The 26,256-nt window shown below is 38.9% G+C and overlaps 2 protein-coding genes across 6 annotated transcripts in view; both read left to right on the top strand.

The window, feature by feature from the left end:
- Nucleotides 1-12,042, top strand: part of CRY1 (cryptochrome circadian clock 1) — a 103,451-nt gene extending 91,409 nt beyond the window's left edge. The window contains exons 4-13 of the mRNA XM_011975540.1: nucleotides 1,611-1,795; nucleotides 2,268-2,356; nucleotides 3,258-3,398; nucleotides 3,478-3,789; nucleotides 5,551-5,702; nucleotides 5,930-6,132; nucleotides 6,234-6,326; nucleotides 10,365-10,436; nucleotides 10,511-10,614; nucleotides 11,398-12,042. Coding sequence (XP_011830930.1) covers nucleotides 1,611-1,795; nucleotides 2,268-2,356; nucleotides 3,258-3,398; nucleotides 3,478-3,789; nucleotides 5,551-5,702; nucleotides 5,930-6,132; nucleotides 6,234-6,326; nucleotides 10,365-10,436; nucleotides 10,511-10,614 — 1,351 coding nt within the window. The 3' untranslated portion in view covers nucleotides 11,398-12,042. The remainder of the gene's footprint in view (nucleotides 1-1,610; nucleotides 1,796-2,267; nucleotides 2,357-3,257; nucleotides 3,399-3,477; nucleotides 3,790-5,550; nucleotides 5,703-5,929; nucleotides 6,133-6,233; nucleotides 6,327-10,364; nucleotides 10,437-10,510; nucleotides 10,615-11,397) is intronic.
- A 4,114-nt stretch (nucleotides 12,043-16,156) lies between these two features.
- On the top strand, nucleotides 16,157-26,049 carry MTERF2 (mitochondrial transcription termination factor 2). 5 transcript variants are annotated; one of them, XM_011975530.1, is made up of 3 exons: nucleotides 16,157-16,356; nucleotides 18,106-18,206; nucleotides 24,573-26,049. In XM_011975530.1, exon 3 carries the CDS (start codon nucleotides 24,630-24,632, stop codon nucleotides 25,785-25,787), a length of 1,158 nt encoding a protein of 385 aa, XP_011830920.1. In that variant the 5' UTR covers nucleotides 16,157-16,356; nucleotides 18,106-18,206; nucleotides 24,573-24,629; the 3' UTR covers nucleotides 25,788-26,049. The 5 variants fall into 5 exon arrangements, with proteins under 5 accessions (XP_011830920.1, XP_011830919.1, XP_011830921.1 ...); XM_011975529.1 differs by having other exon boundaries at nucleotides 18,096-18,206; nucleotides 24,573-25,789; XM_011975531.1 differs by having other exon boundaries at nucleotides 16,201-16,356; nucleotides 18,096-18,206; nucleotides 24,577-25,789.
- The last annotated feature ends 207 nt before the right edge of the window (nucleotides 26,050-26,256 follow it).

Here is a 26,256-nt window from a genome sequence, read left to right as displayed (position 1 = left end):
ATTACTTTCTGTATGTATCTGTAGTTGATACATCACTGTGTATTATATAATGAAAAATATCCTAAAATACACTAGACAACCTTGATTTGCCATTTATCAGTTATGTGACCTTGACTAGTTTACTTAACTCTCCTGGTAGGCCTGTTTTCACATCTGTATAATGATGAAGTTAGATTTCATTTGTCATTTTTTATTAAGGGCAAATGCTAAGCAAATGGCCATAGTGAAAAAGAGTAGTTATTCCAAAATAGTGTCTAAACTTAATCTAAACTACCATTGGCAAAGCTAGTTATTTTTTTAAATTAATACTTGATTGAGGTAATTAGTGATCAGAAGTAAATAAAAAGATACTTAAATTTAAATAACTTGAAATTTCGGGGCTTATGTGTTCTAAGTATGTGACATAGATACATATGCTAACATCTCTAATGAAGGCGTGAGTACAATAGAAAATAGGAAGTAATTGTTACCCCAGTAATATAGAATCCAAATTTATAAAATTTGCTGAAGGAAATAGGGTAATTGTATTAGTCCGTTTTCACACTGCTGATAAAGACATACCCTAGACTGGGCAATTTACAAAAGAAAGAGGTTTAATGGACTTACAGTTCCACATGGCTTGGAAGGCCTCACAATCATGGTGGAAGGCAAGGAGGAGCAAGTCATGTCTTACATGGATGGCAGCAGGCAAGGTGGGAACTTGTGCAGGGAAACTCCCCCTTTTAAATACTATCAGATCTTGTGAGACTTACTCACTATCATGAGAACAGCATGGGAAAGACCTGCTCCCATGATTCAGTTACCTCCCACAGAGTCCCTCCCATGACATGTGGGAATTGTGGGCTTTACAATTCAAGATGAGATTTTGGTGGGGGCACAGCCAAACCCTATCAGGAATGTAGGTCCAAGAATACAAAGTAGAAGTTATGTAAGATGAACAACGCTAGAGGTCTAGTGTACAGAGTAAGGATTTTAGTTAATAAAATTGTCTTTTATTTGGAATTTTTATCAAATAAGATTTTAGCTGCTTTTGTCACACATACAAAAAAGTAACTATATGAGATTATAAATATGTTAATCTGCTTCACTATAGTAACCATTTTACTGCCTACATGTATCCCATAATGTGTTGTAAACTGACATATATACAATACAATTTATTTTTCCTAAATGAGACCTGCTGATTACTCTTTCATATAATTATCAACCTGGTTTAGTTTTTATTGATGATTGACATTCTTTGAGCTGGGCCATAACATGTTTTTCATATGTCTCTGTGTATTAACTTTTTGTAATTACCTTTAGACTAATTTACCCACTTACTTGTTTTTTCCTCTCATAAGTTCTTAATATTCTGTGTCTTAAAGGTTTTAATATTTGTGTAGTGTGTATATTTGATACCTAGAGGATGTCTAGAAGCGCAAGAGAATGATTTTTGGACTCATTAATTATTTTGAACACATTTCTTGGTCATTATAACAAGCTAACATTCTCCTCAAAGACTTCAGTGATTAATTTTATTTTCTGCTTTTTAAGCCTTTTGGGAGCTTGTTAGCCAAAATTTATTGTCTTTTTTTATACTAACTACATTTTACTAACTCTTGTTATAGGATCATAGAACTCAATGGTGGACAACCGCCTCTGACTTACAAAAGATTCCAGACTCTCATCAGCAAAATGGAACCACTGGAGATACCAGTAGAAACAATTACTTCAGAAGTGATAGAAAAGTGCACGACTCCTCTGTCTGATGACCATGATGAGAAATATGGAGTCCCTTCACTGGAAGAGCTAGGTGAGTGTAAACTGTAATCAGTGTGAGGCTTAAAAGTTAATCAGAAATTACTCAGAAAATTCCCCTTTTAATTTTGCCATGTAAAGTATTTTGCATTAGGAGAGAAAGAAAGGGCAGGGGGAGAAGAAAAAGAACCCTTTGAGAAGTGATATGTTTGTTCATCACTTATGTGTTCTATAAATATGTGATCTATTGTTATCACCTTAAGATGTGCAGCCTAAAAAATTGAAACCATGTCAAACCATGTTATATCCTCTGTAGGTGAGGGCTTATTTAGGCCCTCAGTTCATTTTTATGGTACTCTCTCAATTTTTCTTCTAAGTAATTTGTTCTCCCAGTTATTGGGGTTAAATAAAAATTACTTTAGTTTCAGAAGATTTCTGCAAAGTAATTTGTTTTCCCAGTTATTGGGGTTAAATAAAAATTACTTTAGTTTCAGAAGAATTATATTTTTTTCTTTTCTTTCTTTTAGGTTTCGATACAGATGGCTTATCCTCTGCAGTGTGGCCAGGCGGAGAAACTGAAGCACTTACTCGTTTGGAAAGGCATTTGGAAAGAAAAGTATGATAATGTAGATTATATAGCTATGCTTATATTTCCAAACTGTCATTTAAAAAATAATTTTTCTCTCTTTTAAAAATAACAAATAGATTGTTGGAAGGGGAGGATTAAGGGAAATGGTTAAAATAGCACAAACCTAATTGTTTGAAAATTAACTACCATCTCCTCATTTAAATGCTCTTTCTCCTTCTCTTCTAATTATTTCCCCTTTAGCTACTACCGCACTACCTCCTCTGTTCTTTCTACCTAAGCTAGTATCTAGTGGCCATAATTTCGAAACTAGGATAGAATTATATTTCACCTTTACCTTTGTGTTAAAGAGACAGGTTGAAAGCCAGGCATGGTGGCTTACGTCTGTAATCCCAAGAGTTTTGGGAGGCTGAGGTGGGCAGATCACTTGGGGTCAGGAGTTTGAGACCAGCCTGGCCAATATGGTGAAATCCCATCCCTACTAAAAATACAAAAATTAGCCGGGCGTGGCGTGGTGGCACCTGCCTGTAGTCCCAGCTACTCAAGAGGCTGAGGCAGGAGAATCCACTCAGGAGCTGGAGGTTGCAGTGAGCCGAGATTGCGCCACTGCACTCCAGCCTGGGTGACAAAGCAAGACCCTGTCTTAAAAAAAAAAAAAGAGAGAGAGATTGAAGGTGCTCTCAGCTTTCTGTTGGAAATTTGAAGGTAGTTTATTTCACATGAGTATGTGCTGCACAAGGATGACTGAAACAAAAGAATGCTCACTTTTTTATCCTGTCTTATTTTCTATTAAAACATGTAATTTGTGGCTAGGATAAGATTTTATTTTCCAAGAACTATGTAACTTTTTAAAAAAAAAATCTCCATTCTGAGCGTCCTTTTAAAATGAAAAAGACAATTAGTTAATGTAATTTTCTCTCTGTGTTTTCAGGCTTGGGTGGCAAATTTTGAAAGACCTCGAATGAATGCAAATTCTCTGCTTGCAAGCCCTACTGGACTTAGTCCTTATCTCCGATTTGGTTGTTTGTCATGTCGACTGTTTTACTTCAAACTAACAGATCTCTACAAAAAGGTATTCTCTAAAGTTGGAGCTTATTGTTTAATACTTTAAAAGAACATTCTGATAATGCTTCTTTGCTTTTTAACCATAGGTAAAGAAGAACAGTTCCCCTCCCCTTTCCCTTTATGGGCAACTATTATGGCGTGAATTTTTCTATACAGCAGCAACAAATAATCCACGCTTTGATAAAATGGAAGGAAACCCTATCTGTGTTCAGATTCCTTGGGATAAAAATCCTGAGGCTTTAGCCAAATGGGCAGAAGGCCGGACAGGCTTTCCATGGATTGATGCCATCATGACGCAGCTTCGTCAGGAGGGTTGGATTCATCATCTAGCCAGGCATGCAGTTGCTTGCTTCCTGACACGAGGGGACCTGTGGATTAGTTGGGAAGAAGGAATGAAGGTAAGTGTTCTAACTGATGTAGCATGCCTTATTTTGAAGGAATCCTTACCTTAATAAAACAAATCCTAGAAGTTGTCTGTTATATAGATTAATTTATAATGTTGTTTTTCAGTGGATAAAACATTTAATTCCCCAAATATGGGCACACTTTCAGAGCGAAAGATGGTATAATCCGACAAGCAAAAAGGTGAAAACTAGTTAAATTGATTAACCTAAAGTCATTTTAATGGTGAACCCAGTCTAGCCACTAAGAGAACTGTAAAATTTAACACTGAATTTGTTGATAGATATAGGTGATATTTCTGTCACCAAAAGAATTCACTCAAGAGTTCCTAGAGATAGTGAATTCATATTATAAATTTTAAAACAGGGCCGGGCACAGTGGCTCACGCCTGTAATCCCAGCACTTTGGGAGGCCAAGGCGGGTGGATCGTGAGGTCAGGCGATCGAGGCCATCCTGGCTAACACAGTGAAACCCCATCTCTACTAAAAATACAAAAAAAATTAGCTGGGCTTGGTGGTAGGCGCCTGTAGTCTCAGCTACTCGGGAGGCTGAGGCAGGAGAATGGCATGAACCCGAGAGGTGGAGCTTGCAGTGGGCCGAGATCGCGCCACTGTACTCCAGCATGGGCGACAGAGCAAGACTCAGTCTCCAAAAAATAAAATAAATTTTAAAATATAAATCATTTCACCTCACTTCAACTTCACAACTTTTTAGTAATACTTCTATTATGTGAAAAGAAGCATACCACATTTTGTGACATCATCTTGTGGGTTACATGTAATAAGACTTACATACCTTGTTGTTTTTTTTTTTTGAGATGGAGTCTCGCTCTGTAGCCCGGGCCGGGGTGCAATGGTATGATCTCGGCTCACTGCAACCTATGCCTCCCAGGTTCAAGCAATTCTGCTGCCTCAACCTCCCAAGTAGCTGGGATTACAGGTGCCCACCACTGTGCCCAGCTAATTTTGTATTTTTAGTAGAGACAGGGTTTTGCCACATTGCCCGGGCTTGTCTTGAACTCCTGACCTCAACCCCCTGCCTCAGCCTTCCAAAGTGCTGGGATTACAGGCATAAGCCACTGTGCCCGGCCATTGTATACATTTTTTACGTTTCTGGCAATATCATACATTTGCCCCATCCAAGGACCATTTCTGAGCCTATGTGTGTGTGTGTTTTTTTTTAATCTCTTACATTTCCTAGTACACAGTTGTATATACAAAGACAATATATAACATACTTAATGAATATATATAAAAATCATTTATTTTAATTATATTTTCTTTCTGATCAAGGAATTCAAAATTAAGCTATGCAGTGCTAGTATATACTTTTACATGAATTTATATTTGAGTATGCTTCCTTTATTTAGGCTAGTATACTAAGTTTTTGTTGGTGTTTTATGTAATAATATTTTTGCTTTCTTGAAAGTGGTTTACTGCTTTTCCTGTGTCTACTAATTATTAGTGATTTGAATCAGTGATTTGAATTTTTTTTTTACTTCCATTCTCCCTGTAACACTGCAGAGGTTGGAAAAGTAAATTCTCTACAGAAGCATACTATATTACCACTATGTTTCTTTCCCTGGAAGAGCTCATTATAGAACAGAATATAGACAGGGAAGCTAACTTTGGAATGTTTAATTTTACAAGTCTGTGCTAGATTTTCTTTGCCTTGACTTTGGATCTACTGTGACCTTGAAAATGCTTGCTTTGCGAATTATATGTGTGCAAACTAATTGGTTACTGTTACTTCTGAAGGTATTTGAAGAATTATTGCTTGATGCAGATTGGAGCATAAATGCTGGAAGCTGGATGTGGCTGTCTTGTAGTTCCTTTTTTCAGCAGTTTTTTCACTGCTATTGCCCTGTTGGTTTTGGTAGGAGAACAGATCCCAATGGAGACTATATCAGGTAAATCAAGGGTGATTACTACTCAGTTTGGAATAGTTAATTGAAGAAGAGCTTTTCATGGTTAATCAATGCTTAAAGTATTCACCACTCATGATAGGCAGCAGAGATGAGTAGGGCAAACAGATCATTTAAATGGTATTGATTTGATTTTGGTCTCTCATAGCTAGTAGTTGTTATAGTTTGCTTACAGTGCATTTTATTAGTAATCTTTCTTTTTTCTCCTAAAGGCGTTATTTGCCTGTCCTAAGAGGCTTCCCTGCAAAATATATCTATGATCCCTGGAATGCACCAGAAGGTATCCAAAAGGTAGCCAAATGTTTGATAGGAATTAATTATCCTAAACCAATGGTGAACCATGCTGAGGCAAGCCGTTTGAATATTGAAAGGATGAAACAGATCTATCAGCAGCTTTCACGATATAGAGGACTAGGTATGTTAATAACTGTCTTTGTTTCTTTGGCAGCTGTTTATGTACCTGTCTTTGAATTTTATCTTGATCATAATTTAAAAGAAAATTCTTTTGTCCTTTAGGTCTTCTAGCATCAGTACCTTCTAATCCTAATGGGAATGGAAGCTTCATGGGATATTCTACAGAAAATATCCCAGGTTGTAACAGCAGTGGAAGTAAGTGAAAAGGAAATTTCTGCACTTAGTAACATAACGAGGTTATTAAACAAATATATTTGTTATTGATCCTTACTAACATTTTATAAAAATCTGTCTTCAAAATTAACTTAATAGATTCTTTGTATGCATGCATACATGTGCACTCAGACACATCTCTTCACTCCACTGATGACATTTTAGAGATGGAAAACATCATTCCGTATAATAGATGTTGGGTCAAGTTAAAGCTTTTACAAACTGAGGAGAGCAATTTTAAGGATAAAATGAAACTCAAATGTCATTTTCAGAATGCTTATTATTTTTTACTCTTTAGGTGTACAGCAACTATAAGGTAATTAATTAAGAAAGTCCGTGGCCCTGTGAACATGGCCAAAAGATTTATTGTACACATGCATAGAGCCCTCTAGTCTTTTTGAACATGAGTTTTTTCTTATAAAGTCTGTAGTATTTTTCTGTATAATACGAATTTAGTGACCATGTAAATTCTTATGTGTGATATTAATAATTTCAGGAACTCAGTATGTGTTGGAAATTTGAATCATCATATTAGTTTTTTTGGCTTTGACCAAAAATAGCATGAAGCTCAGTAATTTGATTAAAAAATAGGACAGCATCAGTGAGAATGGTGATTATTAAAAAGTCAAGAAGCAACAGATGCTGGTGAGGATGCAGAGGAAAAAGGAGGCTTGTACACTGTTGATGGGAATGTAAATTAGTTCAACCATTGTGGAAGACAGTGTGGTGATTCCTCAAAGATCTAGAAGCAGAGATACCATTTGACCGAGCAATCCCGTTACTGGGTATATACCCAAAGGAATATAAATCATAAAGATACATGCACACATCTGTTCATTGCAGCACTATTCACATTAGCAAAGACATGGAACCAACCTAAATGCCAGTCGATGATAGACTAGATAAAGAAAATGTGGTACATATGTACCACGAAATACTATGCAGCCATAAAAAGGAACAAAATAATGTTCTTTGCAGGGACATGGATGGAGCTTGTAGCTATTATCCTCAGCAAACTAAGGCAGGAACAGAAAACCAAACACCTCCTGTTCTCACTTGTAAGTGGAAGTAGAATGATGAGAACACATGGATACATGCAGAGAATAACACATACTGGGGCCGGGTGCAGTAGCTCACACCTGTATTCCCAGCACTTTGGGAGGCCGAGGTGGGTGGATCACCTGAGGTCGGGAGTTCAAGACCAGCCCCTGACCGACATGGAGAAACCCCCGTCTCTACTAAAAAGACAAAATTGGCCAGGTGTGGTGACGCATGCCTGTAATGCCAGCTACTCGGGAGGCTGAGGCTGCGGTGAGCTGAGATAGTGCCATTGCACTCCAGCCCGGGTAACAAGAGCAAAACTCCGTCACAAAAACAACAAAACACACATGCTGGGGTCTGTTGGGAGAGCATTAGGAAGCATAGCTAATACATGCTGGTCTTAATACCTAGGTAATGGGTTGATCTGTGCAGCAAACCACCATGGCACATGTTTTGCCTATGTAACAAACCTGCACATCCTGCACATGTACCCCAGAACTTAAAATAAAAATTGAAGGGAAAAAAAGGAAATCTCTACATATGATAAAAGAACATAAAATTATGTAAAGACATTGTATCAGTGTCAATACCTGGTTATATTGTTGTAAAGTCAGATGTTCTAAGTTGATGTTAAGAATAAAACCTTTTAAAAATTGAACCTTTTTGAATTCAGAAATATCCTGCATCCTCATGAAAACGGCATGTATTTTATCCTCCAAGAATTAGTTTTGGGAGACAGGGACAAAAGCACTCACATTTTGACTGCCTACCTTGTGACCAGTAGATACTAAGGGATTTTTACCTGCTTGCTCACAATAACCTGGGGAGGAGGTAGTGGGATCCTCATTTTATATTTGGGGAAATAATCCTAGAAAGATTAGGTAACTTAGCCAAGATCCCACAGTTAGTAAGTAGTTGAGCTAAGATTCAGATCCAAGTCTGACTAACTCCAAAGCTTGTACTTCTTCCTGCATCATTGGGCCTCCTCTGCAAATGGAGTGCCATATGTGTTTACAAGAGAAAATATTTTATTGCTGGAATGTGATCTACCCAGCAGTCGACAGTTGCCAATGATGGCAGTATACTTTAGAAATGTTCCTTCTCAGGATCTCCTACATTTTGAATAAACTTCCACAAGATAATCATTTCAAAAGTTCTATCAGATCTCTTGTTGAGTTCACAACCTGCCTTGTCAGCCCACACATGAGTGAGGGACAGAAGCTCTGTGAAACACTAAGATAACAGGAAGGTAGCAAATAACTAGGAACCAAGGGCTGAGCTAATCCACAATGATGGCACAAACTGCTTCTTAGACCAGTCAAACCTATGTCCTTTATTTGGAATTATATTCAAAAGCTAATCATGGTAGCAGGTTAAATTGGGACAGTTTTGCTTTGCAGGTGTATAAATGTAGGGTAGTGTATTATATAACAGAAGAATTAATAAATCTTGAAATTATTTTAATTGTGTAAATATTTGCCTATAACATGGTTTGTAGCCAGGTTCTTGGAGGCTTTCAAAAGACATGAGACATGAAAAGCTAAGTAGAACTTAAGTCTAAATGAGGGTGTGGAGGGAAAACAAAAACAAATGAAAAAGTGATAAATTGTAAGATGCTGCCTCCATGTGCAATATGAGAAAAGGGAGAGATTATTGAGAGCTGAAGGGACTAGAGAAATTTTCTTGAAAGGTGGCAGGATTGAGTAGCATTTGGGTAGCCAGATGAGGGAAAAAACATTTTAGACCTGGAGATGGGAAATTGTGAAAAGACACGACTTGGGCTATGCTATTAATAGTAAACATTTCTCCCCTCAGGTTTCTGCCCCATTTGAAAGGACTTAAATGCTTCTAAAGCATATCCTTTTATGCCATACATTTATCCTGTCTGTAGGCTTTTATAGTACCTTACAAGGCACGTCAAAGGGCAAAATTCTTTGACTTGTCTTAGTTTTGTTTTGTTTTAATGACTGTGGAACATTCTTAATCTCTGCAACACAAATTGCATTTTTCTCTGCTCATCTTTGTATTTGTGTGTGTGTGCACATGTGCTCAGGAAAGGAATAAACTATACGTAGATATCTTAAAGTACTTCTATTCTTACAATAAAACAGACTGTAATATGTTTACTACTGTAGCAATATGTTTTAGTTTTTATTTAACTTTCAGGGTTTTTTTAATTGTAAAATATCACTTTGTCGGCATTATTAGTCATGAGGGAAATGCAGATTAAAACAACTGTGGGATAGTACTTCATACTCACTTAGGGTGAGCAACTGCCACTGATTGCCTGGGATTGAAGTTAATTAAAATGAAAGTAAGTACACAGTCTTGTTCAGGCCGTAAGGTGTTGACCTATCCACCTGCTCATGGATAGGCCCAGAATGCTTATATTTTTCCATAACCTGGACACACTGATGAAAACGTTTCCCTGAAACATACTTCTCTGTTCTAGCCAACCTATTCTCCTATAATAGTGTTTGTTTTTAGAAGGGTTGATGTGATTGCTCAGTCTAGGTAACTGCCACATAGTCTGTGTCTTCTGTTTGTAGTGTGATTTGAATTGTTTAACTCATCGGGCAGGCCCTTATTCCCTTATCCTCAAGGAAATATGTTTGGAGGGGCTCTGTAGGAAAAGCGTGGGGAAAAGGGATAAGAGTCAAGGAAGGATGTCTGTCTCACTCTTGCCCCTGTGTTTTACCTTCATGGTCAAGTTTCAAATTGTCATCTAGTAAGGAAATGTTTTTTAGAAAATGATCATCAGTGATTTTGCCTTTGAACTATCAACATTTCTGTGAGCCTAAATTTAAGTTTTCCTGATTTGAGCATGTGATTTTTGGTTCATAGGAAGATTGAGATTTAGTCTTAAACGCATATAAATGACCTTAAGTACAAGCACTGAAAGTTGGATTTGTAGTCTTAATAATATATACATTTTGGATTTGATTTTAAGTAATTCTACTGTGTTTTAAATACTAACAGGTTGCTCTCAAGGGAGTGGTATTTTACACTATACTCATGGCGACAGTCAGCAAACTCACCTGTTGAAGCAAGGTAAGAATGAAGCATTTGCGCATACTGATCTTTTTCCTTTTCCTGTCTTAAACATATATTTTTTAAATGTGCAGGAAGAAGCTCCATGGGTACTGGTCTCAGTGGTGGGAAACGTCCTAGTCAGGAAGAGGACACACAGAGTATTGGTCCTAAAGTCCAGAGACAGAGCACTAATTAGGTAAATATTTTAGAGCTTTATTTCTTGCTTTAGAAGAGTATATAATTAACATAAATTAAGATAATTTCCAAAATGGAGTGAATCTCTATTTTCAAACCAGAAAATCTTGAGGCATTAACTTTTAAGCAATTTTTACAAAATCAGTTAATTTTTGGCCAAGAGACATGCATCTGTACTGGAGAAATTGTTGCACTAGTTTTATGGTCATCTGAATCAATGCTCTTTAAATTACAGATGTTTATGATTTTGTGGTCAAATTTTTTCTTAGAAAAAGACAACTTTTTTATTTCCTTACTATGTAACTGTGAGTCTAAAACAAAGCGGCCTCTTTGTTTTAGTGACATTAATATAATCTTTTTATGAACTTTCCCCCAAATCTTTGCCTCTTAAATGTTTATAAATTTCTTTTATCTGTTGTGATGCTTCTGAAATCTAAATTCTTTCCAATTTGGGAATAGGTTAAAATTTTTTTAAATGCTGGCCCTTATTGGAAGTATCAGAAAGCCTTATCTGCATTCAATTTGATTGGATTTCGGATGCCATTTTATGATTTAAATTAGTATGAAAAGCATTTATACGGTACATTTGCCAGTTTTTAAACGTTTTTTGTTTCTTCAATTATCTAACACTGTTTACGTTTTTTATTGCTTAATTTTTTTATGTCAACCTAATTAGACTATAAGTATCTTGAAGATAAGGTCAATAAACACTCATCACATTTTTGTCATTGAATTCTTTGCAATCAAGCTTTACCTAGTTTTTTTTTCCCCCCTTAAATCACAGAAAACATTCAGGAGGAATACTGTTGCAGCTGAAATTGGTGGGGAGTTCAATACTTTTCAATTAAGTTATTTAAAAATACTCTTCATTGATGGAAAGCAGTTACATATTGAAATATGTTGTTTCTAATGACATTTCTGTGGTTTTTAACTTTTTAATGAATTTCACAGAGGACAAATGGTAATTTGTATATAAAGAACTTGGCAAGAGAATTTGCTTAATGTAAATATAAATAGTCACAATTAGTATAGACCCATCAATATATTTTTGATAATTTTTCATGTATGGTAAAAGTTAAAATGACAAATTGATATTCTGATATAAAACTCAAAGTTTTGAGAGTCAGTGGGAAAAAAGGAGGTTTTTAGACTTTCTTAAAAGACTTTGTTAAAATTTTAGGACAGAATTTTCTTGACGTTGTTTGATCTAACTTTGCACTCTTTGATAATAATGTTTTAGATAATGTGCATAATCTAAATTGGTATTGTAGCCTCTGTTAACACAGACAGTATATGTTTTAAACTTTGATGTAAACCTTTTTAGACCCAAACTTGTGGAAGTATCATGTGTTAAGTTCTCTTTGTCTCTGTTTCTTTGTTCATTTATTACTAAAATGACCTGGTTATTAAAGTATATGCAAATATGAAATCTTGTGTACTTGGTGTTTTTTGGTTTTTTTTTTTTCTTTTTTGGTAAGGGAGAGAGTATTGCTATATGATACATGATTACAAATTACAAAGAGATTCTATAAACCACATCACCATTTTGAATGAAGGAACAGCTACCATATGTTTAGTTAAACAGTATTTTTCAAAATTATATGCAAGAAAAATATAAAACTAAAGGGATTTTTTTCAAGTAATGGCATTTGTAACCATAAATCAGGCAGTATGGGCTAGCAATCAATAGAGCGAGCTCTAGAGTCAAATGCCCGATTCTGCCATTCATTAGCTTTGAGGTCTTGAGCAAGTTTAACCTTCTGTGTCTTCTTTCTTCTTATCTATAAAATGGGGATGAGGGTAGTATCTGCTTTATAGTCCAGTTCCATGTAAAATATTTATGAGCTGGCATGTGATAGGGTACTCAATGTTAGCCACAGGGCTGCCACGCTGTCTCACCCCCTGGTGTGTACAGTGCACAGTCTGCATAGCTGTATGCCACAGCTCTGGTTAGCTGCCATTATTTTTATTACTATTGCTATTATCCCTTTAATGTTCTCTAGTAGGTTAGTTCTTGCCATTCTGAATTATAACCAGTGGCTTTTCATTTTCCCATCATTAGTCATGATAGATATTTAGTATGATAATTATATTTAAAGATAACTGAAGATAAAGTTGAATAAAAATACAGAAACAATAACATTTTAGATGATATGCATTTTTTAAAATATCCTGGATAGTGAATTAACAATTAAATTCCATTACTCAGGCTAGGTGTTGTGGTTCACGCCTATAATCCCAGCACTTTTGGAGGCTGAGGTGGGAGGATCACGTAAGCCCAGGAGGTCAAGGCTGCAGTGAGCTATGATTGTGCCACTGTACTCCAGCCTGGGTAGAGCAAGACCTCATCTGAACTGGGTGTGGTGGCTCATGCCTATAATCCCAACACTTTGTGGGGTTGAGGCTGGAGGATCACTTAAAGCCAGGAGTTTGAGACCAGCCCTGGAGATTTAGCAAGACCCCTTCTCTATTTTTAAAAAATCAACATAAAAGTAAAAAGTAAAGAAGACCCAGGCACAGTGGCTCATGCCTGTAATTCTAGCACTTTAGGAGACTGAAGCAGGAGAATCACTTGAGACCTGGAGTTTAACCTGAACATTTTAGGACCCCATCTCTACAAAAGAAAACAACAAATATATTAGCCAGGTGTGGTGGTGTGCATTATGGTCCCAGCTACTTGGGAGGCTGAGGTGGGAGGATGTCTTGATCTGGGGGGTTTGAGGCTGCAGTGAACTATGATTGCACCCACTGCACTCCAACCTGGATGACAGGGTGACACCTTGTCTCAGGGGGTGGGGTGGTGGTGGGAAATCCATTACTGAGAAAAAGAAGATGAAAAAATCCTGTGTTTTATCATCCTTTTTTCACCACTGTTAAAGTGAAGTAATATTTTAATTGTTTTTTTATGGTAACTACCTCACATCCTACTCTTTGGACCTAGTTGTACAGTGCAGAGTTGAGAAATTCTTAGGCCTGAGATTTACCATCATCATACAAGAGGTCAAAGATTCAGTTTTTTTGTTGTTGTTTTGAGATAGAGTCTCACTCTGTCGCCCAGGCTGGAGTGCAGTGTCGCAATCTTGGCTCACTGCAACCTCTGCCTCCTGGGTTCAAGCGATTCTCCTGCCTCAGCCTCCCAATTAGCTGGCACTACAGGCACGTGTCATCACACACGGCTAATTTTCTGTATTTTTTAGTAGAGATGGGGTTTCACCGGGTTAGCCAGGATGATCTTGATCGCCTGACCTTGTGATCTGCCAGCGTTGGCCTCCCAAAGTGCTGGGATCGCAGGCATGAGCCACCGTGCCCGGCCAAAGATTCAGTTTTAATGTGAATAAATAAACCTTTCAGTAAAAGACTATTTCAGCATAAGCACTGGTATGCTATTTATAAATAATGTAAGAGGACTTTTTTTTTTTTTTTTAATTAGGGAGATTTTTGGAAAGCTTTTTCAGTTTGGTGTAAATAGTGGTCAAAAAGAATCACTAAAAGGGAAAGAAAACGCATCAATCATCGTGCTCTACTTGAGCAGATACACTATGTTCGAATACAGTTTTCTCCCCTTAACTAGAAATCCTACTTGTGGTTGAGGGATTTAAGACATTTTACTCATTCAGCAAATACTTCTATTCTTATTGCCAAAAACTGTACTGACGACTTGGAAAAATTACATTGAGAGAACCAGGATTTTGAATGAACCTGTGCAAAGTCCTTACGTTTTTCATATTTGCTAAAAATAAATTAGTAAATTTGAGATATAAAAGACTATCAGTGTTTTTAATGCATCCCTTACAAGCTAGAATTTTCAGGATCTTCTCACAATTCAAATGTGTTTGTAATTTTCTTGTACATAATATGCATAATTATAAGTTATTTTCCCCTTTTCTTCATTCAAGGTTTTCTTTCTGATTATATGGTCCTAGAAATGCACTGTTTAAATATTTGGGCTGGAAAAAACTTTGAGTAGCATTTATTTAATACAGTTGGAATAGCTGATTTGTCAGTTTCAAGTTTTGATTACAGTGGACAGGGTCATATGTATTGTAATTCCTCACACAATTACGTGGAGCCCTGATACAAGCTTCTGGCACCCTGGTGCACATTTCTGCTCCCTCCCTCCTGACCAGTGATGGCAGCTTGCAGTTCTAAGTCCTGAGTTTACATTCCTTAACTTCCTTTTCTGTATCCTAATTTCCTTTTCCTAAGTACAAATGACTCACTTTGGTTAGTCTGGACCCCAAATCGTTTTATATCAGGAAAAAGTATGCAGTAAATCTATGCATAATAGAGTTTTTATATTCAGATAACTCAGGGGTTGCTGGACAGACACCCCTCAGCTGTACACTGGAGTTGCTCAGATCGTTCTAGAATATCCTAGAGATCAGAGGTGATCTTGAGGAGCCAGGATTCTTGGTGCTACTCTGTGGAATTAAAAATGCATGTGTGAGCGCCTCTCAGTAAAGCCTGTTGAGCCTAAACTGCATACTGAGACTAGACTCAAAGATTTAGTTAACATTTCCTGAGCTCCTACTGTGTGCCGAGCATTGCTCACAGAAAAATAATCAGTGGCCTCAAGGAATTTACTCCACAGGGTGTGAGGGCAGTCTAAGTGCCAGTGCCACCGATTACGGCAGAACTGTGCAGTGTGCTATGAACACCTGACAGCAGGGACCTCCAGCTGGGAAAACCAGTTTTTCTGACTCCAACTCCACACAAACAGAACCACCAGGCCCAGGTCAGGGCACCCTGTCCTCGATAACACTTAACTCTAGGTGTGATTAGTCACGTTATTAGTTGTTGATATCTCTGCCCTCCACTAGAATATAAGCTCCATAAGGACAGGGAATGTATTTTATTCCCCCTCTATCTTCTCATTGCTGTTTCAATATGCTTTGCGCTTAACAGGCCTGCCATAAATACTTGTTTTTTGGATGGAGAAATGTGAAAATAAATGGGAGAGACGTTGAGCCTGGCTTTAAGGAGAAATTAACGTGTTTAGTGTATGAGATTGGGCATCACCGGTAATAATTAGAATGGAAACCACTTGGCAGTTTATCAGAAAAGGCGAGTATTTAGGTGAAGGTGGCAAGGAGGGGGAGAACGGAGAATGGCTTTTAAAGACGAATCAGTCGCTAACTGCTGGGGTAGGGTGGGGGCGGGGAAAAGTTTAGATGTGTTTCAAAGAATTTGGGGTTTTTTTTAAACATTTCTTTTGTAAGTTGGTTCTTTACCTAATTGAATTATTTTGGGAACTGTGATTGGTTCTATCTTAAAGATATAGCGGTTTCTGTTACTTCTTTTTTTTCTTATATTTTCTAAGCGTCAAAGCTACTGGAACTCTGCTTCCTAAAATGCTAAGGAAAGGGTGTGAAAATGCCAGATGCCCCCCGCCAGCACAGGCTCGGCTCCCTGGAAAGCTGATTCCCATTCCCACTCCCCCTTGTGGTGCGGGGAGGGACGCGTAGTTGTGTCCTGCGCTCTGACTGGCTGCGCTGGGACGTGGGGGCGTGTCTGTGGGGGTGGGGTGTCATCTCCCGAGACCTGATTGGCCATGGGTGAAGGGGCTGGTGGCCTGGTTGACGCTGCCGAGGACTGTCGGGAGCTTCTTGGGACGGAGGACCGAGACCCAGGCTCTAGGCCTCAGGGGGACGGCGGACCGTGTGGAGGCTGACCGAAGAGAGAGGGAAGGACGGGACCTGGCCCCCGGGACTCCCTGTGCCTTGTTTGGAGCTGACGCCGACGGGTGAGTCGCCCTCTTCCTCTGCTCCCTTCCTCACCTGCGGCGCCGTGGCGGAGGTCAGGGTCCGCAAAACCCCACGCATCACCAGACGCTCAGCTCAGCCTGCCGGGTTTCTCTGGAAAAGCGGAGGCCCTACAGTGAATGTGCGGCCTTTTGATCGGTCCCGGAGATGATCTTCCGAAGATCCTCGTTTTTCCTTGCTTATAAACGTTGGTCAGTTTGAAACTGGCAGCAGGGTATACGTGTTACGAAAGAAGAACTCTACTGAAGCCAGTGGTGGTGTAGAGAAGATCATACTAACCATAACTGTGTGTATTACGGAAGTGAATTTCACTCCTCAAAAATGCTTAAGAAACAAGCATCCTAGAACAGCCCACATTGTGATTTAACGAACATTTACCAAAAGCATTACTTTATGTGGGGGCACAGGGCTAAGAGCAGGACTCTGGAGCCAAGCTGTGGGGTTTGAATCCAATTCTGCCCTTTTTTTTTTTTTTTTTTTTTTTTAGCTAAGCAACCTTGGGCAAGTTCCTTTACTTGTGTCTGTGTCTTCATTTTAAAATGGGTTGTTGTGATAATTTAATGATTTAGTATATGTGAAGAGTTTTCTGCATATTCTAAGTGATTTGTGGTATTAACTCGTTTGATCTTTGCAGTCACCCAGGAGATAGTGTCACCATTTTCCTGATGCCAAACTGAGGCTCAGAGAGGTGAAGTAACTTCCTCAAGTCTCAGCACAACTGTTGTCCAGGAATCAGGCAGTCTGTCTCTGGTAACCCAGTTTTACCCACTGCATTAATTTACTGCATCCACTTGTTCACTCAGTTTCACCTGACAAATACTGATTTTGTCTCTGTGTGGAACAAGTTCTTTGCTGGGTGCAGGGAATAAAGCAGAACACCGTTCAGTTCCTGCCTTCCCAACGCTTGTAAATCTAGTGCAAGTTGTTCATGGCCGGGTTGCAGGGTGTCCATGAATCCTGCTAAAATCATTTGCAAAATGTTGTGAGTGTGGGTCTTTTCTTCTGGAAAGAAAGTCTGTGGCTCTCAGGTTCTAAGTTGATCTGTGATCCAAATGGAGGGATGGAGAAGTGTTGGTTTAGCAGACCTGTGCCTAGTATGCCTGATACACAACTTGAACTTCAAACAAATAGCAACATAATTCCTACTGGTTGAAAGAATAAAGAACATAAGAGCATGATAAGTGCTGCAGTAGAGTCCGGAGCAGGGTGCTGTGGAAGAGCACACAGAAGGCCACCTGGCCAGGAATGCCTCCTGGAGGCAGTGAAGGTAGTTGGGTGAAGGGTAGGGAAGTAGTTCTTTGGAACACTGTGGTGACCAGTCTCTGTCCATGTGGAGTGTTGAGACAGAAACATACACGAACAGCTGCAGCTGTTGTACCACTTGTGTACAAGTGTAGAAGTCGTCCATGGTGCCATGAAATCCTATAATGAGGACAGGAGGCTTCATGTATTCATGAAGGTTAGAAAAGTTTCCTTGAGAAAGTGACACTTAGGCCTAAGAGTTGGAGCATTTTGGGCATGGAATCTGACCCACAGTCTTCAAAGACCACATGGTAGAAACCAGTAGAGCACCAGGGACTGACAGGAAGCAAATGCAGCTGGTGCAGGAGAGGGAAATGGGGATTAGGGTGGTAGCAGAGCCCAAAGAGGCCTTGTAGCCTGGTAAGGCATTTCTATGTTTTATTTTATTTTGTCTTTATCCTAAAATGCCATTGGAAAGTTTATTGCAGGGAGCTGACAAGATCACATGTTGAGAAGAAGTTGGAAAGAATCCCAAGTGGATTAACTGAATATCTGGATGAGGACAAGATCTGTGGGGAGAGACTGTAAGGTAAGAAGAAGAGAGGTCTAGAACCAAGCCTTGAAGGTGAGCTTGCACGGGAGACAGATAGAGGATGGCCAGAGGTATAGAAAGGGAGAAGAATCAAAAAAGTGAGGTGTCCAGGAAGTCAAATGAGAGAATATTTCAAGGAGAAAGTGGTCAACTCTGTTAAAAGCTGCAGAAGTCAAAAAGAGATAAGGAAGGTTGGGTGTGATGGCTCATGGCTTGTATTAGTCCTTTTTCAGGCTGCTGATAAAGACATACCCAAGACTGGGCAATTTACAAAAGAAAGAGGTTTAATGGACTTACAGTGCCACATGGCTGGGGAGACCTCACAATCATGGCAGAAGGTGAAAGGCAAATCTCATATCATGACAGACAAGAGAAAAGAATGAGAGCCAAGTGAAAGGAGTTTCCCCTTATCAAACCATCAGCTCTCATGAGGTTTACTCACCACCATGAGAACAGTGTGGGGGAAACCGCCCCCATGGTTTAATTATCTCCCACTGGGTTCCTCCCACAACACAAGGGAATTATGGGAGCTACAATTCAAGATGAGATTTGGGTGGGGACACAGCCAAACCATATCACGCCTGTAATCTCAACACTTTGGGATGCCAAGGTGGGCAGATCGCATGAGCTCAGTTCAAGAGCAGCCTGGAAACGTGGTGAAACCCCATCTCTACAATAAAAGAGATAATAATGAAAACTACTCATTGGCTATAACCACATGGAAGTTATCTTTATTGCAAGCTATATAAGTAGAAGAGGAAATGGAGAGAAAGAAGGATCTGCAAGAATTAGCTGAGGGGAAGAGAGAGATAGGGTTTGGGCAGGGAAAGGAAGAGCAGTGGAGAGCGATAGGGTTTGGGCAGGGAAAGGAAGAGCAGTGGAAAGAGATAGGGTTTGGGCAAGGAGAGGAAGAGCAGTGGAGTGATGGCTGGAGCATCAGAGGAGGATACACCTGAAGGAACGAACACTTGAGAAAGAAGGGCTTGAGAGTTCTCAGGCCAGAGAGGCTGGGCTCAGCATAGGAGCAGGAATGACCCTGGATAATGAAAGCTGTGATTGTAGGGAAGGCGAACTAGTGATAGGTTTATGTCTGCTAAGAGGAGCTGCTCTCCTTTCTTTGTACAGATAGGAGGCCAGGGCACTGGTTGTGAGTGAAGGTGGGTATGGAGGTAGGTGGGAAGCTAGAGGTCTGAGTTGAGAAGATTTGAGATAGTTGGTGGGAAGGGTGGAAGAGTGAGTCAACCAGAGCTTGTCTGAGGATGGTCTGGCAGGGGGAGACAAGTATGCAGCAAAGACCGGAAATAAACCTCTTGGCCCCACGGGGGAATTGCAAAGTAGGGGTATGAGGATGGAGGCTAATTAGAGACAAAAGCTACATTTAACATATGATAAAGGAGGCATCATAACTCATGGGGAAGGAAAGGATTGTTCAGAAAATGATACTTGGAGAGAAGTAAACTATTGATAACAATCTATTTAGATTCTCAGCTCACACCCAGAAATTTCAAATGAACTTAAGGAGCTAAGTTTTAAAATTCAAACAAAAATATGGGAGGAAATATGGATGAATTTTTGCTGATCATCTGGTACTTAAAAGCAGTAAGGATCATCAAGGAAAACTTCCCTGACCTTCCTTTGACCACGTGAAATTACCTGCTTTGTTCTAACAGATGCTGTAATATGAACTTTAATAATATTTTGCTAAATGAAATAAGCTAGACACAAAAGACAATTATTATATGACCCCACATATAAGAATTACCTAGAATAGACAAATTCATAGAGACAGAAAGTAAAATAGAGGTAACTGGTGTCCGGAGGAAAGAGGGTATGGAGAGTTATTGTTTAACGGGCACAGAGACAGAGTTGGTGTTTGCGATAATGGTCATGGTGGGACAACATTGTGAATGTACTTTAAGCCACTGAATGGTACACTTGAAAATGGTTTAAATGGTAAATTTTTTTTGTTATTTATATCTTACCACAATTTAAAAAGGGGCTGCTTTGGTATGCTAAAATATACCATCAACAACTGAAAATGAGCTGAAGAAAATATTATATTTTCAAAAATGAGATTATATTTCTTAATTCATAGAGTTTATACAAGTCAATTTTTAAAAAGCAGAATGATTGCAGTTTTACAAGTCAGGAATGGTTGATTCACAAAAGGAAAGAAAGGTGAAGAAAATAGTTTAATTATGAAAACATCACCCTCATGAATAATAAAAAGAAGTTGAATTAGTGTTATATCATTTTTCACATATCAAAATAAAAACTGATGAGAGAATCACTCATACTGCTTGTGAGAATGTCAACTGAGATAGTTTTTCCGACAAGAAATTTAGCAACTTTGCTTTCCCGGTGTTCACGTATCTCCTCTTCAGTCAGGAAATCTACTTCTAGGAATTCATCCTAAAGGAAAAGCATATGAAATGTGGACATTTATTCAGCATATAGAAAAAATTACAAATAGCCTAAATGCTCAATATAAGGAATGAATTACAAAATAATAGTATATCCATCCCATATACCAAGCACTCATCTTAAATGTTTACAGAGCACTTTTGATAACACGGTTAGATACTTACTATGAATCAAATAGAAGCAGAAAAATAAATTAGATACATATGTACGTATTATGTGTTCATTACATAGGAGTCACAACATTCATACTTTTCACTTTCATAGTCAGCTGTGTTTGCTCATCAGAGACGAAGCAAGACACATTAACTGGTAAAGATGACTCACCTGAACACATCATAGTTCATAGCCAACTACTTCATCTGTGTGGTGTCTGCATAAGAGATTTTCAAGAAAAATTCTGAGTCTTTGTAATTTTCACTTTATAGGCTGAATTCAGAACCTAAGTCCCATGTGTAGGGAAGGTACCACACAGGAGACCAGTAATACACTATCTTTCAGCAAGTCCAGCACAGCCAGGAGTTCCTCGGGGTTGGAACAGATCCTGTTCTCTGGCTAAGCACTAGATCTGCAGTTGGCTTGGTTGGGGGTTACATTATACAGAATAACAGATCTTTAAACATTAGAACGACATTGACCATGGCAAGGTGCACCCCTTGACAGAGGCTCCTGCACAGTGAGGCTAAGGGAACAGCAGCTGTCTGCATTTCCTGCTTCCTCCAGGCTGAACTGTGATGTGTTCAGGTCACACATCATCATGTATGCCAAAATATGTACAGTTGTCTTCGGGTCGTGGGGATTGTGAAAGACTTTTTCCATTTCCTTATACTTTTCAGAAGTTGGCAACTTTTCCGCATTGAATGTGCATTGCTTTTATAAGCAGCTATTTCGGGAAACAGAAGCATTTAAAATCCATTCTTTAGGCCGGGCACGGTGGCTCACACCTGTAATGCCAACATTTTGGGAGGCCGAGGTGGGTGGACCGCTTGAGCTCAGAAGTTCCAGACCAGCCTGGGCAACATGGCAAAACCCTGTCTCTACAAAAAGTACAAAAATTAGCCAGGCATGGTGGCTCATGGCTGTAGTCCCAGCTACTCAGGAGGCTGAGGCTGGAGAATCACCTGAGCCCGGGAAGCAGAGGTTGTGCAGTGAGCCGAGATCATACCACTGTACTCCGTCCAGCCTGGGTGACAGAGTGAGACCCTGTCTCTAAAATAAATAAATAAATAAATACTTTTTTGGTTTTCAGTTTTCTTTGTAAATAATCTAAAATACAATTTAAAGTCATACTACTACAAGACTTTTAGCTCCAGAAATTTTACTCTGTACCAGGCATTGTGCAAAGTACTTGACATACATTTTAACCCTTACAGTTTTCCTGTAAGGCTTAGATTCTGTTCTTTCCATTTCACAGATTGCTGCTAGTAATACTCATTGAATAGTGTGAGGCGCTGTTCTAATTACTGCTGTCTTGTTATATCTGAGGCTGGCTTACACAAGGCTGCCCCTTAAGCTAGAGCCAGGATTGGGTGTGGGTGGTTGGCAGCAGCCCATGCTCCTCCCCCGTGGTACAGAGGTGCAGCCTGAGCTTGTGGGGTCACACAACAGGGAGTGGGGAGTGGGATCCCAGCCCCGATCTGCCTGTGCTTCATCATGCTGTGCCTCCTCCTTCCTGTCAAAGTTGATGGCCTTCTTACAAAGTTTTTAAAATAATATTTTCATCTTGGCTAACAGTATTAGGACTATTATCTGAAGAAAATTCTGGTTGAACCACTAAGAGTAAAACAAGCTATGCCTTCAATTATTTTAGTCTCCATAGGCGCTCACAGTGAGCTAAACCAAAATGGGAAACCAAAATGGAAAGGGTATTACCTAATTTTCCTAACAGAATAATCATTTATTTGGATTAGTTAAGACAGGGCTGAAAGTGAAGAGTCCCCAGCATATATGGCAAGGGCGTTTAAATTAGAGTCAGGGATTGGAAATGGCTGCTTTCTGCTTTTCTTTCAGACCTATAAAGAGTGAGGGAAGGCTGCCAACAGGCTAAATTGACCCGCACTATACACTTTTGTGGCAAGGCTGAGACACTTACAACACTCTCAGGTACTAAAACAAACCAGATGTATTTTCATTACCAGAGACAAAAGAAATAGCGATGAAGGAGTTCATTATGCTCGTTATGCCACTCTTAACATACTGACCATTTTTAATTAAAGGCACCTGAAAAATATCATGTGTAAGATCTGACCTGTTTCTTAAAAACAGGTAAAATTCCCATGTGAGAGACACCCTCCCTACACCAAAAGGAGTAACATCCTTAACCTCAAGGATAAGAAATTGATACCAAAACATTTCTGCACTGTCCTTATTAAAATAACTTATCTTTTAGACCTCCCCATGTAATTCAGTTGCTTCTTCACAGCTTTCTATTTTTTGTGCAACTCAATACATAAATAACTGACTCTAACTTCCTCTTTGGGTCTCTGATTCCTTATGAGGGCTCCCATGCCACGTAAACTTGTATTAAATAAAGTTTATGGCCAGGGGCAGGGGCCCACGCCTATAATCCCAGCACTTTGGGAGGCTGAGACAGGCAGATCATGAGGTCAAGAGATCGAGACTATCCTGGCCAACATGGTGAAACCCCATCTCTACTAAAAATACAAAAATTAGCTGGGTGTGATGGCGTGCACTTGTAGTCCCAGCTACTCGGGAGGCTGAGGCAGGAGAATCACTTGAACCCAGGAGGCAGAGGTTGCAGTGAGCCGAGATTGCACCACTGCATTCCAGCTGGGCTACAAACTGTCTCAAATAATCAAAGTTTAAAAAAATAAGTTTGTTTTTCTCCTATTAATGTATCTTATGTCTAATCCTCAGGTCCTGTCAGGACCTTAAGAAGATGGAGGTGTTTTGCTGCCCCTACAGAGGCAAAGACTGTTAATGTATCAGACACAGTATAGCCATCTCAAGATACCTAAAGATGTCAAGTGGATAGCTTATTACACTGTTCTAAAAGTAGAGTCACTTTTCCTCAGCTGACCTGGTTTTCCATGGCACCACGGGAACAGCCACGTGGCATTTTTTCATTTTACCCAGCTAGGGATTACTGGTGCCCGCCACCACACCCTGCTAATTTTTGTATTTTTAGTAGAGATGGGGTTTCACCATGTTGGTCAAGCTGGTCTCAAACTCCTGACCTCAGGTGATCCACCCACCTTAGCCTCCCAAAGTGCTGGAATTACAACTTATTCTAATTCTGGATTTATAAAAGGGAGTTTTGTTCACATAATTCTAAAAAAAAAAAAAAATCCACATTTAACATAAAATAATTGGCCCATTTTGGGTGATATTCAGCAAAATATTTAATGTATAAAATTAGAGATGACCCTTCCCCTCTTCCCTCTTTAAATATCTGCTTCCACTAAACATCAACTTAATAATGTAAAACATTTTTTAATAAACCATGTTTGTGTGTGTGTGCATAATACAGCCCTCCTAGAAGAAAAACAGTTGTGGAGAAGGAAATTTGTATGAAAATAACATTTGAGATCTGTGAACCTTTGAACTCTTTCGTCTTGCTGCTCTTCTGTAAAATGGAAGTAACTCAACAGTGTATTTACAAAGTATAAGATGTCGAAGTTGTGGAGAAGTGTATTACAATTCAATTATTTAGGAGGATTTTTGATTTCTTTTTTTTTGAGGAGTTTCACTCTTGTTGCCCAGTTTGGAGTGCAATGGCACAATCTCGGCTCACTGCAACCTCCAGCTCCTGGGTTCAAGCAATCCTTATTTAGGAGGATTTAAAAAAATATTCCACATGAGTAGTTTTCTTGTCTAATTTAAATCCATTTTATTTCCAGATGTTGTAAACAGCTCAAATTTGTAAGTGTATGTGTTCTGAAAGTCAACACCCTTATACTAAAAACCTTTATCTTTTTACAGATAGAATGAGTCCATTTAAGTCCCAGGACGGTGGAAAGTAACTACTGGATTGCAGCCATGTTGTGGAAGCTGCTGCTGAGATCCCAGTCCTACAGGCTGTGTTCTTTCAAAAAGATGCAATCACCTCCAAAATACAGACCTTTCTTAGCATGCTTCATCTATACAACTGATAGACAGTCAAGCAAAGAAAATACAAGAACAGTGGAAAAGCTCTATAAATTTTCAGTTGACATCAGGAAAATTCGCAGATTAAAAGGATGGGTACTTTTAGAGGATAAAACCTATGTTGAAGAAATTGCGAATATTTTACAAGAACTAGGTGCCGATGAGACTGCTGTAGCCAGTATTTTGGAACGCTGCCCGGAAGCAATTGTCTGTAGTCCAACCGCTGTTAACACCCAGAGAAAACTCTGGCAGTTGGTCTGCAAAAATGAGGAAGAGTTAATCAAGTTAATAGAGCAGTTTCCAGAATCTTTCTTTACTATTAAAGACCAAGAAAACCAGAAGCTGAATGTTCAGTTCTTTCAAGAGTTGGAACTGAAAAATGTGGTCATTAGCAGACTTTTGACTACTGCATCTAATGTTTTTCATAATCCTGTTGAGAAGAATAAGCAAATGGTAAGAATTCTCCAAGAGAGTTATCTAGATGTAGGTGGCTCTGAGGCCAACATGAAAGTTTGGCTACTAAAACTGTTAAGCCAAAACCCATTTATTTTGTTAAATTCTCCCGCAGCTATAAAGGAAACACTAGAATTTCTCCAGGAGCAAGGTTTCACAAGCTTTGAAATTCTCCAGCTTCTGTCCAAACTCAAAGGATTTCTTTTTCAACTTTGCCCAAGAAGTATACAGAATAGTATTTCCTTCTCTAAAAATGTTTTTAAATGCACAGATCATGACCTGAAGCAATTAGTTTTGAAATGTCCTGCCCTTTTATATTATTCTGTTCCAGTTTTAGAAGAGAGAATGCAAGGATTATTGAGAGAAGGAATTTCCATAGCTCAAATAAGAGAGACGCCAATGGTTCTTGAATTAACACCACAGATAGTACAGTACAGGATAAGGAAACTGAATTCCTTAGGCTATAGAATAAAGGATGGACATCTAGCAAATCTAAATGGATCAAAAAAAGAGTTTGAAGCTAATTTTGGCAAAATTCAGGCCAAAAAAGTAAGGCCACTATTTAACCCTGTGGCACCATTAAATGTTGAAGAATGACATACTGACTGATGTTGCTTCTTTCTAGCAGTGCAGGGTGAAACTAACTAGCAAAGACAAAAATTCAGGCAGTTTGTAGGCACCAGTAATTTAAGAACCTGCTTAGTTTCTGGGTTGTATTTGAGTTATCTCTAAATAGATAAATTCTGACTCATTTGCCATATTATAAAATATAAATTGTATGTTTTAATAAAGTTGGTAACTTTTACCTTAAACCATTATTTCAAAAACTCATGTACTATTAAATGGCATATCAGTGTGACACTTTATAAGTCCACTTTATAAGTGGACACTTGTCCACTTCTAAGAAATGGACAAGTGCTTAATTCAAGGTGTGGATACATTTTTATTCATACAGCACATTTCATCTTAGGATGCAAATCCAGTCTTTCTCAATACTAGCCATGAAACATCACTACTGTGGTCCGAATTCTGTAGCTTAGTGTTACGTGAACTATCGGCAAACTTC

Source organism: Mandrillus leucophaeus, unplaced genomic scaffold, assembly GCF_000951045.1.
Source record: "Mandrillus leucophaeus isolate KB7577 unplaced genomic scaffold, Mleu.le_1.0 Scaffold157, whole genome shotgun sequence".
In the NCBI taxonomy this organism is placed as follows: domain Eukaryota; kingdom Metazoa; phylum Chordata; class Mammalia; order Primates; family Cercopithecidae; genus Mandrillus; species Mandrillus leucophaeus.
Note: the sequence above shows the minus strand (reverse complement) of the source record. Positions and strands in the feature narration are given on the sequence as shown.